The 12,748-nt window shown below is 44.7% G+C and overlaps 1 protein-coding gene across 4 annotated transcripts in view; it reads left to right on the top strand.

Moving 5' to 3' along the window:
- The window catches only part of PTPRO (protein tyrosine phosphatase receptor type O), a 141,572-nt gene that overhangs the window by 121,123 nt on the left and 7,701 nt on the right, over window positions 1–12,748 (top strand). For all 4 annotated transcript variants that reach the window (XM_081022691.1, XM_081022692.1, XM_081022690.1 and 1 more), the window contains 5 exons: window positions 1,778–1,854; window positions 3,039–3,173; window positions 5,969–6,091; window positions 6,897–7,051; window positions 8,588–8,723. In XM_081022691.1, the coding sequence (XP_080878817.1) occupies window positions 1,778–1,854; window positions 3,039–3,173; window positions 5,969–6,091; window positions 6,897–7,051; window positions 8,588–8,723 (626 nt within the window). The remainder of the gene's footprint in view (window positions 1–1,777; window positions 1,855–3,038; window positions 3,174–5,968; window positions 6,092–6,896; window positions 7,052–8,587; window positions 8,724–12,748) is intronic.

The following is a 12,748-nucleotide window of genomic DNA, read 5'->3' as shown; positions in this document are numbered from 1 at the left end:
TTGGATGTGTGAAATGTTGGGAAATCTGTGCCCTTTCAGTGCAGATTTCAGTTTTGGAAAAGGAAAGAAATCCGGTGGGGCCATATCGGGAGAATATTTTGGGACCACTCAGTAACGATTTCACGCAGAATATGCAATTCTTCCACCACCATTTGGACGGACAAACAGCGATTGCACAACAATAACTCATGAACTCTGTTGACATTTGCCGCCATTCTGCTCATCGACTGTCTGCTAGACTGAGGGTCATCTTTGATGGTTTGCCGCCCTTCATGGAAACACTTAAACCACTCATGCGCTGTCTTTCGAGTCCCAGCTTCATCTCTGTACACAACTGTGAGCATTTTGTGGGTTTCCGATGCTGATTGTATGTTCAAATATTTCTCGCTTATTCGATTTCTGTGATCATTCACCAAACTTTTCGATCACACCTTGGAGCTTCACCTCCATGTAAGCTTTCTTGAAGCAAATCAGGGAGAATGCTCAAGCAGCAGGTCATTTGGAGGGGTCCTTAGAGTAGACCCATTGAAAGTTCATTCATGTATAATAACTTTCTTGGGTTTGAGTAGGACTAGCATAGAATACAACCCTTTCTGTTTTGGGTAGGATTCAGAATTGTTAGCAATGAATATGTATATATATGTACAGTGGTATCTTGGGTTACATACGCTTCAGGTTACAGACTCCACTAACCCAGAAATATTACCTCAGGTTAAGAACTTTGCTTCAGGATGAGAACAGAAATCGTGCTCTGGCGGCGCGGCGGCAGCAGGAGGCCCCATTAGCTAAAGTGGTGCTACAGGTTAAGAACAGTTTCAGGTTAAGAACGGACCTGCGGAACAAATTAAGTACCGTATTTTTCGCTCCATAAGACGCACTTTTTTCATCCTAAAAAGTAAGGAGAAATGTGTGTGCGTCTTATGGAGCGAATGGCGCTGCGCAGAGAGGGAGAACTGCGTAGCGCCCCTTCAGCGACACGCCTGTCCTGCGAAGCCGGAGGACTTTGCTTGGCTGAAGGGGCGCTGCGCAGTTCTCCCGCTCTGCACAGTTCCTTTCCTGCGAAGGAGAGGTGCTGCACAGAGAGGGAGAGCTACGCAGCGCCCCTTCAACGTAGCGCCTCTCTTGGCTTCTGTCTTAGCCGTGCACAGCCTTTTCGGGCCAGGGGAGCCTTCATCTCGCTGCCCGGGAGAGGCTGCGCGCGGCTATCCCATAAGCCAGCACAGCAAGGGGGATCACTGTGCAGTGATCCCGCTTGCTGTCCTGGCTTCTGCCTTAGCCCCATGCAGCCTATTCCGGGCAGGGGGAACCTTCCTCCCGCTGCCCTGAAGAGGCTTGGTGCGGCTATCCCAGAAGCCAGAACAGCCAGAGGCTATCCCAGAAACCAGATCCCTCTTGCTGTTGTGGCTTCTGGGATTCAGAATATTTTTTTCCTTGTTTTCCTCCTCCTAAATCTAGGTGCGCCTTATGGTCTGGTGCGTCTTATGGAGCAAAAAATATGTACTTAACTCAAGGTACCACTGTATTCAGCTATGCAACATTCCTAAGTAGTCTTAATGAGTTCCAAGGGACCCCAACTGAGGGATGTTCAGAAGTGACAGTAGTGAAGGGGTTGCCTTGCTCTAAAGATTACAAATTTACCAAAACATTCATTAAACGGGCCAGCCTGCAGCCTCACTTTTTGCTCAAAATATCTGCAAATTTATGCTTTAATCTTTCAGAGGTTTAATTAGGAGCTGTCTGGTTTGTGGCGATGCTTTAAGTCTTCTTCCTTTTGCAGATGATTTCAGCCGAGTTCGATTGGTCTCAATGAATGAAGAAGAAGGTTCAGATTACATCAATGCCAACTATATCCCTGTAAGTGAACTGGACTCAAAAGCATCCAAAAGAATAATATGAGGGTGAGGGTGGTGGCTTGCAAAATACCACACAGGCCACTTCAAGAGCCAAACCTTTCAACATATTCCCCGCCCCCCTTTAAGAGAGAACTTGATTGAGTGAAAATCAATTTAAAAGTATCAAAATTAGGGGGGGTGGGGTTCCATATGCAATTCCCTAGGAATGCAGGTGTATATATGTATTTCAATTACAAGCAGAATCCATTTTTAAAGGCTGAAATGACCCACGAACCACCTGTATAATCATGGGATTTACCGAATATTGGTGGCAGGCAGGGCTTTTCTTCGGGGGAGACAGGGACGCAGGGGTACACATACCCCTAAACATTTTGTGAATCTAAGTTTGGCCTCATTGAGGGGCAGTATTTCAATATGAGTAGGAAAATGAGAGTACCCCTAAACATATTTTTTTTTAGAAAAAAAGCACTGGTAGCAGGTGAACTTTCAGAGAGAGGAAGGGGCCTTAAGGAGGAACAGACTGTATGAGCTTGTCAATCAAGCTTCATACTTATTTAGATAATCTATATACCACTTAACATTTTGAGAGAGAAAAGCATAGGCTTGCATTTTTGTTGCAAGGTCCACTTGCACTGATGAATAAAAGCCCATTCTTAACATTCTGTCCCAGACCTGCTTGATCAGGAAACGGGACCCAGGATGGAGCTGAGGTCCTCAGAGGAAGGAAGGAGGCTCCATCTCGTGCATATTTTGACAGTGTCCCCCAATATACCTCTTTTCTTTTTCTTACACGAGGATGGAATTACATGCAGGCAACCTTACAAGAGGGGAGTGGGCAGAAGGACTAAAGTCCCTGCCAAGACTGACTGAGGCTCTGAACCACCATCAGACACGCACAAAAAATAACAATCTGTGATGGTTGTGGTCAAGACCAGTTGATAAAATGGGAAGGACAAGTGCAGTCCTTACCCAGCATGGCTCTGTGGAAGGAGAAGCCAAGCTGAGTCGAGAGCAAATGTGTGTGAAAAGTAATGGGTGGGGAAGAAATTTGAATCGGTTCCCATTTAATGGTGATTCCACCTCATTCGGTATGAGGCAGCTTCCTATGTTGTTCCTGTGCTTTCGAAAGAAATACCTCAAATCTAAGGCCAGTCCAAAGGAGCCACCACACGCTTTCTCTTTTAGGGTTACAACTCTCCCCAAGAGTACATCGCCACCCAGGGGCCACTGCCAGAGACGAGGAATGACTTCTGGAAGATGGTTCTCCAGCAGAAGTCGCAAATCATCGTCATGCTCACACAATGCAATGAGAAAAGAAGGGTATGTACATGTGGAAAATCCTCCAAGCCTCTCGAAATCTGCAGTGGATCTACATTCCCTCTTACCCAGAATTCTGTTCTCAGTTACAGTCATTCAGAATGCCATAGTCCTCATAAATAGTGTTAAGGGGATAATCAAATATACACTGCCTGAAATCATGGAGGTTCTGTTTAGTCGTCATGGCTAATTTTTATCAATAGAACCACACTCCATTAATTTTACTAATATCTATTTATTTTATTTATATCCCACCCCTTCTCCCAAGAGTTCAAGGTGAGAACCAGTGTGGCACAGTGGTAAGAGGGTCGGATTGGGACCTGGGAGACCAGAGTTCAGATCCTTACTTGGCCATAAAGCTCACTGCGTGATCTTGGGCAAGTCACTGCTTCTCTGCCTAACCTACCTCACAGGGTAATTGAGGAAGGGGAGAAGAACCATGTATGCCTCCTTTAGCTACTTTGAGAGAAAGGTGAGATACAAATGCAATAAAACAAGTAAGCGGTCCTTCCTTGTGCCTGTTTTATCCTTAAATCAGTCCTGAGAGGCTGCTTGGATTGAGGAGCTGTAATTGGCCAAAGACCACCTTCATATCTGAGTCAGGATTTGATCCCTGCTGTTCCAGGTGTTGTCCAATGCACTAACCACTGCACCACACTGTCACTTTAAAGCCATCTAATCTATTGACCCATCACCACATTTTGTAGAAGTGATTTCCACTGGGTTAGAGTTACGCATGGCATGATGTGCTTCCTCTTTTTCTGTCTGAAGCCTCCTGCCGCTCAGTCTCATTGAGCGCCTGCGTTCTAGTACTACGAAATGCACAGACAGATATATTTTCTCCACTATTTCCAAAACCATTCATACTTTTGATGCAGGGACATCAAAGCAAATGTTAGCTTCCTGCAGCGTGCAGTTTACTGACTCCCCAGGGAGCGGTTTCCTTGTTATAATAGGGAGAAGATTACATTCACATCTTATCTCCACATTATATGACATGCTTTCCCTTACGTTCCATGTGTAATCGGGTTTACGGAAAACGTACAATGAAATACAGCCCTCAGTAATCACATTGCTACATATCAGAGGTCAAACCTTTATAGGGAATAGACTCTGTGTGGGTTTTTTGTGTGTGCGTATGCGTACCTGTCATGCACAGTACATAGAGCTGGGTGCAGAATTCAGCTTCTAAAGATTCTTTTTTTGGAAAAACGATGTTTCTAGTCCTTAGCAGAAATTGTGTGCATATATTTTTATACACACATGCGCACACAAAGTTGGCATCTTTCTGTTTTGAGAGGGAATAGAGTGCATCTTTGGAGGTGAAGTCAAATTGCTACATTAGCAGCAGCAAAGCGACCTGGGCAGTCTGTATGGGGGTCCTGGGCTGACCAGACGACAAGACCGCCCCCCCTCGACCTTACTGATAGGGTTCAAAGGAAGCAGAGCAATACATTTGGCACCAGCTTGGCTTCAGGAGTTGTTGGAAGGAGGCATAAAAGGCAGCATCCAATCGTTTTAGGGGCTCCAGATTTGTGTAGAGTTTATTCCTAAACCAGCTCCAACTGGTACACAGGCTGAGACCCTACCTGCCAGCGGACTGTCTCGCCAGAGTGATGCATGCTCTAGTTATCTCCCACTCCCACTACTGCAATGCGCTCTACGTGGGGCTACCTTTGAAGGTGACTTGGAAACTGCAATTAATCCAGAATGCGGCAGCTAGACTAATGACTGGGAGCGGCCGCCGGGACCACATAACATCGGTCCTGAGAGATCTGCATTGGCACCCAGTACGTTTCCAAGCACAATTCAAAGTGTTGGTGCTGATCTTTAAAGCCCTAAAGGTCCTATATACCTGAAGGAGCGTCTCCACCCCCCATCGTTCAGCCCGGACACTGAGATCCAGCGCTGAGGGCCTTCTGGCGGTTCCCTCATTGCAAGAAGTGAGGTTACAGGGAACCAGGCAGAGGGCCTTCTCGGTAGTGGCGCCCACCCTGTGGAACACCCTCCCTTCAGATGTGAAGGAAATAAGCAGCTATCCTATCTTTAAAAGACATCTGAAGGCAGCCCTGTTTAGGGAAGTTTTTAATATTTAATGCTGTATTGTTTTTAACACTTGATTGGGAGCTGCCCAGAGTGGCTGGGGAAACTCAGCTAAATGGGTGGGGTATAAATAAGAAATTATTATTATATTATTATTATTATTGAAAAAACTATGTTTCTAGTCCTTAGCAGAAATTGTGTGCATATATTTTTATACACACATGCACACACAAAGTTGGCATCTTTCTGTTTTGAGAGGCAATAGAGTGCCTCTCTGGAGGTCAAGTCAAATTGCTACATTAGCAGCACCAAAGCGACCTATCAGGGCACAAGCCTGGGCAGTCTGTATGGGGGTCCTGGGCTGACCAGACGACAAGACCCCCCCCCCTCGACCTTACTGATAGGGTTCAAAGGAAAGCAGAGCAATACGTTTGGCACCAGCTGCAGGAGTTGCCAGAAGGAGGCATAAAAGGTGCCATCCAACCGTCTTAGGGACTCGGCTCCAGATTTCTGTAGAGCAGGCATCCCCAAACTCAGCCCTCCAGCTGTTTTGGGACTACAGCTCCCATCATCCCTAGCTAACAGGACCAGTGGTCAGGGATGATGGGAATTGTAGTCCCAAAACAGCTGGAGGGCCGAGTTTGGGGATGCCTGGTGTAGCGTTTACTCCTAAACCTTTTCTTCTTTGGATTTGGGCTTAAGCTACGACGCTTACCAAGACTTTGAAAAGTTTTCCTTGACTCTTTTTCTTCCAGGTGAAATGTGATCACTATTGGCCTTTCACGGAAGAGTTGGTTCCTTATGGGGACATCACAGTGGAGATGCTGTCTGAAGAAGAGCAATCGGATTCGGTCTTTAGGAATTTCAGAATCAACTATGTAGGTCAATGTAAAGGGTTTTTTTGTTTTTACTAATGCTGTTCGTCCTGCAGACTTTGGATCTAAATTCAAACCTCTTGTAAACACAAACCTTTTATTAATAAAGTGTATCCATAGTGGGCTGCCTTGCCCCATATATCCCTGTGGTCTTTAGATGTGGCACTGCTGAAAGTACTGCATGCCCCAAAATGCACATAACTTATACTAGAAACTGGGCTTTTAGTGTTGCAGCTCTAGCCCTCTGGAATAGATTGCCGGCTGAAATTAGCCGTGATGTTTTAGCCACTTATTGAAGACATTTCTGTTTAAGTAGGCTTTCCTGGAGGTTTGACCCAGTCATTGATGAAATACCAACTGGGCATCTATGGGAATGGCTTTATAGTTTTGCAGTCTATAGAAATGGGTTTAATTGTTCTTAGAATTTGTATTATATTTTTCATTTTATCTTGCACACCTCTTTGAGGACCTTAGGCTGTAAAGAGGTTTATAAATTTGCAAAATAATAATAATAATAATAATAATAATAATAATAATAATAATAATTACTATTATTATTTTGGGAATGTTTATTTTAAAGCAGCCAGTCTTGAGTAGGGCCCTGGCTGGGGTTGGGGTTGGGGTGCTTTAACCCTTTACTCCTGCTGTTGCCCCAATCTGGATTTCCAGGGACTGTGACTTTCATCGGGAGGTAAATTCCAATGGCTACCTTTCTCACCTTTCAAAATGTCCCTGGCCTGGAGTTGGTGGTCACTGATTTATAAAGGCAATGGCTGCTAAGCACCACTTTTCTTTCTCTTTCCCCCAGGCCGATGAGGTGCAGGATGTGATGCATTTTAATTACACGGCTTGGCCTGACCACGGAGTCCCTCCCACAAACGCAGCAGAAAGCATCTTGCAGTTTGTACAGATGGTCAGGCAGCAGGCAGCAAAAAGCAAAGGCCCCATGATCATACATTGCAGGTGAGCCTCCTTGTTGCAATGCCTTTGAAGCGCTCACAAAGATGGCTGTGCAATTTGTTGTGGTTGTTAGTATTGTTATTGTTTCATTTATGTGTTTTTTAAAAACATTTTTTATTGAAATTTTACATTTTTTTAACATCAAAATATCATAACATATAACAAAAATACTATTCCCCAATTCCTCTTCTGTTTTGTGTTTGTTTGTTTTTTTGGCATATTATCTCTCCCTGCTTATTGGTTATTTCTTACTCTTTAACATTTTTTAACACAAATGTTATTATTCTCTTATCATTTCAACATCCTCATTCTATTCCCTACATTTATTTTGTTAATTGCAAGTGTTTACTCAACCCCGGCAAATGAGTCCATTTCTTTACATTGATTCTATAAATATGACATGAATGGTTCCCAGTCTTTCTTCAAGTCTCTATTGTCCTTGTCTCGAAGTCTTTCCGTTAATTTTGCCATTTCAGCGTATTCCATCTGTTTTCCTTGCCATTATTCTTTAGTTGGTATTTCAACACTTTTCCATCTTTGTGCTAGCAATATTCTAGCTGCAGTTGTAGCATACAGTGGTACCTCGGGTTACGAACAGTCCTGCTTATGAACGCTTTGGGTTACGAACTCCAAAAACCCGGAAGTAGGTGTCCCGGTTGTGAACTTTGCCCCTGGATATGAACGCAATCCGTTTCTGGGGCCACGGGAGGCCTATGTAGGGAATGCATGCCTCGGGTTAAACATGAACTTCTGGAATGAATTAAGTTTGAAACCCGATGTACCACTGTACATGAAAAGTTTTTTCTTCCCTTTTGGCTAATCTTGACCTGAAATGCCTGGAAGTGGTTTTTTTTTGTTATTGTTTCATTTATGAACTGCTTCCCAGGAAACATCTGAAAGAAGCTTCACAATGCACAACATAAAGTTAGCCCTCTGCACATAGCTGTCAACGTTTCCCTTTTTTAAAAGGAAATTCCCTTATTCCGAATAGGATTCCTCACAAGAAAAGGGAAAAGTTGACAGCTATGCCTCTGCAGCATAAGTGATCTCCTATGATGACAGTGGTGGGTGTTTGCAATGTGAATACTGCTTCCCAAAATGGGGTTGCATTTCAAGCACATTCTCACTTAGGGATGAGGGATAAATTTGATGGGATTTACATGTAAAGGTGAACCTACGTAATATGCACTTTTTTTGCAAGAATACTAGAACCGAGACATAGCCATCTTTTAAAACGTGTGCTTCTCTGAATTTTGCAATGCAGCTCTGGGTTCAAAAATGCATTGTTTTAGAGGGAAATTGATTTGCAATAATAATAATAATCCATATATTAAGCAAAATCACATAGAGGAAAAACTTGCGTAATAAATCAAATTCATTAGAATTTTTATTTGGTTTTATTTTGCAAACTGATGTGAAAAACAAAACAAACTGACGTTGAAATGAGGGTCTTCAGACTGGATAAACAAGCAACACAGAGAAACAAAAAATGGATAGAAGTGCCCATCCCTATTCCCACTGCTCCCCTCTGTTTTGCAGTGCCGGCGTGGGACGGACGGGGACTTTTATAGCATTGGACCGACTCTTACAGCACATTCGGGACCACGAGTTTGTAGATATATTGGGGCTGGTGTCTGACATGCGGTCCTATCGGATGTCCATGGTACAGACAGAGGTAAGATTTTCAGTTGCGCCCCCCCCCCGTGCATTTATTTGTTTTACTTGCGGGATTTATACCCTGTCAATCCCAGGGGGCTTCCAGAAAGTTAAAATGACAATAACTATCACCACCACCCAAACAATTAAAACTTAGCAACATGGCAGTGCAGTATCAAAGCAATCTGCAGAAGTGAAACAAGCACAAAGCCACGTGAAGGTTTGAAAAGCCTGAGAAAGTTTTTTAAAGTCCTTGCCTGCCATTGAAATGACAGCAAGATCGACACCAGGTTGTTGGTTATTTTGCAGATTAGTTGTGCTGCAGAAGGCGTGCTGGGGAGACCACACATTCAAGAAACGCAGAAGTAACTTCTGCGTGGTTTTAATAACAAAAACTCCTTTTACACTAAATTACATTATATCAATAAGTACGACCCATTCACCAGGGTACTGAGAGAGCTACATGCTGCTCTTTATATACTATACCCAATTGCTGACACAGCTTAATTAACACAACTTAACAGCACCTGCTATACTGCTTCACAGCTGTAAAACTAGGTCATGTTATTTCCTCTGGCCTTTAAAGAGATACACATCTTGTGAAACAATAATGAACCTTAAAGAAACCATTCAACACAGGTGAGCCTCCCTGAGGAAAACATTCCACACTCGGTGCCACCACTAAGGAGTCCCTTCTGCAGCCACCTGCCCCACCTCAGGTGTGTGCCTGAAGAAGGAGCTCCACTGAAGATCTTAGCATGCATAAGAAGAGCTGTGCAGGATCAAACCTAAGGCCCATCTATCCAGGATTTTGTTCCCACAGTGGCCAACCAGGTGCCTCTGGGAAGCCTGGAGGCAGGGCTGGAATGGAGACAGTGTCTGCCACACTCGAGGGCAGCAGACTAGCTTAGGGGATGCAGGGCCATCCTTAAATACTTGGCCACCCTCACTCACAGCTCTGCTTGGTGCCTGTTCACTGCCTGCTTGAATGCTGCTGCAGTAGCATATGGGCACAGCAATGCATGTGTATGGACACAAGAAGACCCTGCTGGGTCACAGGCCAATGGTCCATCTACTCCAGCATCCTGTTCTCACAGTCTGAGACTACAACTTCCATCAGCCAGCACAGCATTAAGTACGGAAGTGGATCATAAGTTGTCTAGGGCTGGTAGGCTTTATAGCCCCCAATCTCTGGAGTGCACCAGGTTGGGGGAAGGCTTGCATCACTTTAAATCATAGAGTTGTAGAGTCGGAAGGGACCCTGAGTATCATCTAGTCCAACCCCCTGCAATGCAGCTGTCCCATATGGGAAACGAACCTGCAACCTTGGCATTATCAGCACCATGCTCTAACCCACTGAGCTATCCAAGTTGAACTGTGTGGTGTGTGGAGAAGCACCTCCTTTCATCTTTCCTGAATCTCCTTCAGCTTCATTGGATGTCCCCAGTTTCTGGTATTATGACAGCAAGGACAAGAGGGTGGGACTTCTCCGCTTTCCCACACCATTCTTAAATTTAATGGGGACGCGGATGGTGCTGTGGGTTAAACGGGGTGAGCTCCCATTGTTCTGTTCCAGCTCCTGCCCTCCTAGCAGTTCAAAAGCACGTCAAAGTGCAAGTAGATAAATAGGTACAGCTGCGGCGGGAAGGTAAACGGTATTTCTGTGCGTTGCTCTGGTTCGCCAGAAGTGGCTTAGTCATGCTGGCCACATGACCCGGAAGCTGTACGCCAGCTCCCTCGGCCAATAAAGCGAGATGAGCGCTGCAACCCCAGAGTCGGTCACGACTGGACCTAATGGTCAGGGGTCCCTTTACCTTTACCTAGCATGCCCTCCCCCTTACACTCCTTTTTCCGAAGGAGCATTCAATATTGTAACCTTTTCTCACCGGAGAGTTGTTCCAACCCCTTGATTATTTTGATCGCCACAATTTGTTTTGCCCTCTTTCCAATTCAGTGATATACTTTCTCGTTGAGGTGCAGTGACCAGAACTGTACACAGTATTCCCAGTTTATTTTATTCTCAAACCCTTTGCTTAATGATCTGTAACATGGGCAGGTTCGTGCAGAGATGAGCAGTTTTGCGGGGGTCCCAGTCTCAACTCTTGAGGTCTTTAAAGGTCAAGATGAGCACTCTCCATTGAGGCCAGAAACAAATTAGGAGCCAGTGTGGTTGGTGAAGCCCTGGCCTAATGTGATCACAGCATCTAGTCCCAGTTAACAGCCTCAAACTTAGGGATGGGGAAAATTGATTTCACATTTAAAAGGCAAATCTACCCAATTCGCTTTCTAAAAACCATACTTAAATGAAAACACAGCCATCTTGTGAAATTCACTCGTCTCTGAATGTTGTGGCGCAGTCCTCCAGTCAAGTGATATGTACGGAAATGCAAATTATTGAAGTGTGCCTAAAGGGGCATTAGTGAAAATAGCATACCATAATGTTTGGCATTAGGGAAAATTGTTTTACAAAACTGCAAAGAAAACAATTGTATACTTGGAGGAATTTGAACTGAAGCACTGACAAATTTTCCTGAAGACTCTTAAAAATAATAATCACAAAGAAATGTAGAGAACTGAACTTGAGAATGGTAAAATGAGAACCAAAGAGAAAACTAAACTGACAGATTTCCACATCCCTGGTGTGTATAAAACCAGGCCTTTCTGACACGCTGTACCTCTCTGTGGAGCAGATCAGGGTACTGTCAGGTGAGCTGCTGTCCCCCCCCCCCCCCTATCTATGCCACCCACTTGTTTGCATAGTGGCACTCAATTAGCTTTCCTCCAAAGTGCCCACGCACTAGTGACTGCCAGCTTCTGTGCAGTTTCCGAGTTCCTGCTGTTTGCCAGCTGGCCTCTCCTCCTGTTCCATTGGCAGAGCATCACTGCATCCCCCCTCTCTGTCTCTCATGCACAAACACAGCAGACAGCAGGGCTTTGTAATGCTTCAGCAAACCGGATCTGGATTAAAGAACACCCCCAACTCGTGCCAGTATTTAACACTCAGGAGCAGGATATGATGAACTAGTTGCCAGGGGCTGGAGTGTCCAGGGAAGCGGGGAGGGAGTCAGCAAGCAAAGGAGAAACCACAAGATTTAATCCCCTATATAGGCTTGGGATATAGGACTGTAAATGCGGTCCTCCAAGCCTCTCTGTCTGGCCCTTGGGTCCTTCGCCAATACTACCCTGGGTTATCCTTGATTGCTTTTACCTGGAAAGCATCCTTGAGCTCTCATAATGCCTTTGAAATGGAACTGTGCTTTCATCCTGTCCTTTCAATTCTGAGCTTGCTGGCCCAACCTCTGAAGTATGCAGGTTGACCCACCTGCCCATGACACCTGAGCTATTTGATTCAGCAGATCAGAATGCTTCACCTCACCTCTGTTCCCTCAAAATAAGAAGAAGAAGAATGAGCCAGATTGGTAGTCTTGCAATCTGGGGAACCGGGTTCGCGTCTCCGCTCCTCCACATGCAGCTGCTGGGTGACCTTGGGCTAGTCCCACTTCTCCGAAGTCTCTCAGCCTCACTCACCTCACAGAGTGTTTGTTGTGGAAGAGGAAGGGAAAGGAGAATGTTAGCCGCTTTGAGACTCTTTTGGGTAGTGATAAACCAGGATATCAAATCCAAACTACTACTACTACTACTACTACTACTATTCTTCTTCTTCTTCTTCTTCTTCTTCTTCTTCTTCTTCTTCTTCTTCTTCTTCTTCTTCTTCTTCATTACTTATACTAAATCCTTTTGATTGGGTTGCCCTAGCCACTCTGGGTGGCTTCCAACAGAATATAATGGATCAAAATGAAACATCAAACATTAAAAGCTTCCTGATACAGGGCTGCCTTCAGATGTCTATGGAAAGTCATATAATCAGTGCTTTTTTCCTGGAAAAATAGGTGCCAGTGCTCACCATGAAGTTGTTACAGTAAGTGCCACGCTTTTTAACAACAAATTGGTGCCAGTACTGAGTATCCCTGAAAAAACGCACTGTGTATAATTCTTCATCTCTTTGACATCTGATGGAAGGGCATTCTACAGCCCAGCTGCAAC

The sequence above is a fragment of the Podarcis pityusensis genome, assembly GCF_964106645.2.
Source record: "Podarcis pityusensis genome assembly, chromosome: 10".
In the NCBI taxonomy this organism is placed as follows: domain Eukaryota; kingdom Metazoa; phylum Chordata; class Lepidosauria; order Squamata; family Lacertidae; genus Podarcis; species Podarcis pityusensis.
The sequence above is the reverse complement of the archived record's forward strand: the minus strand, read 5'-3'. Positions and strand labels throughout refer to the sequence as shown.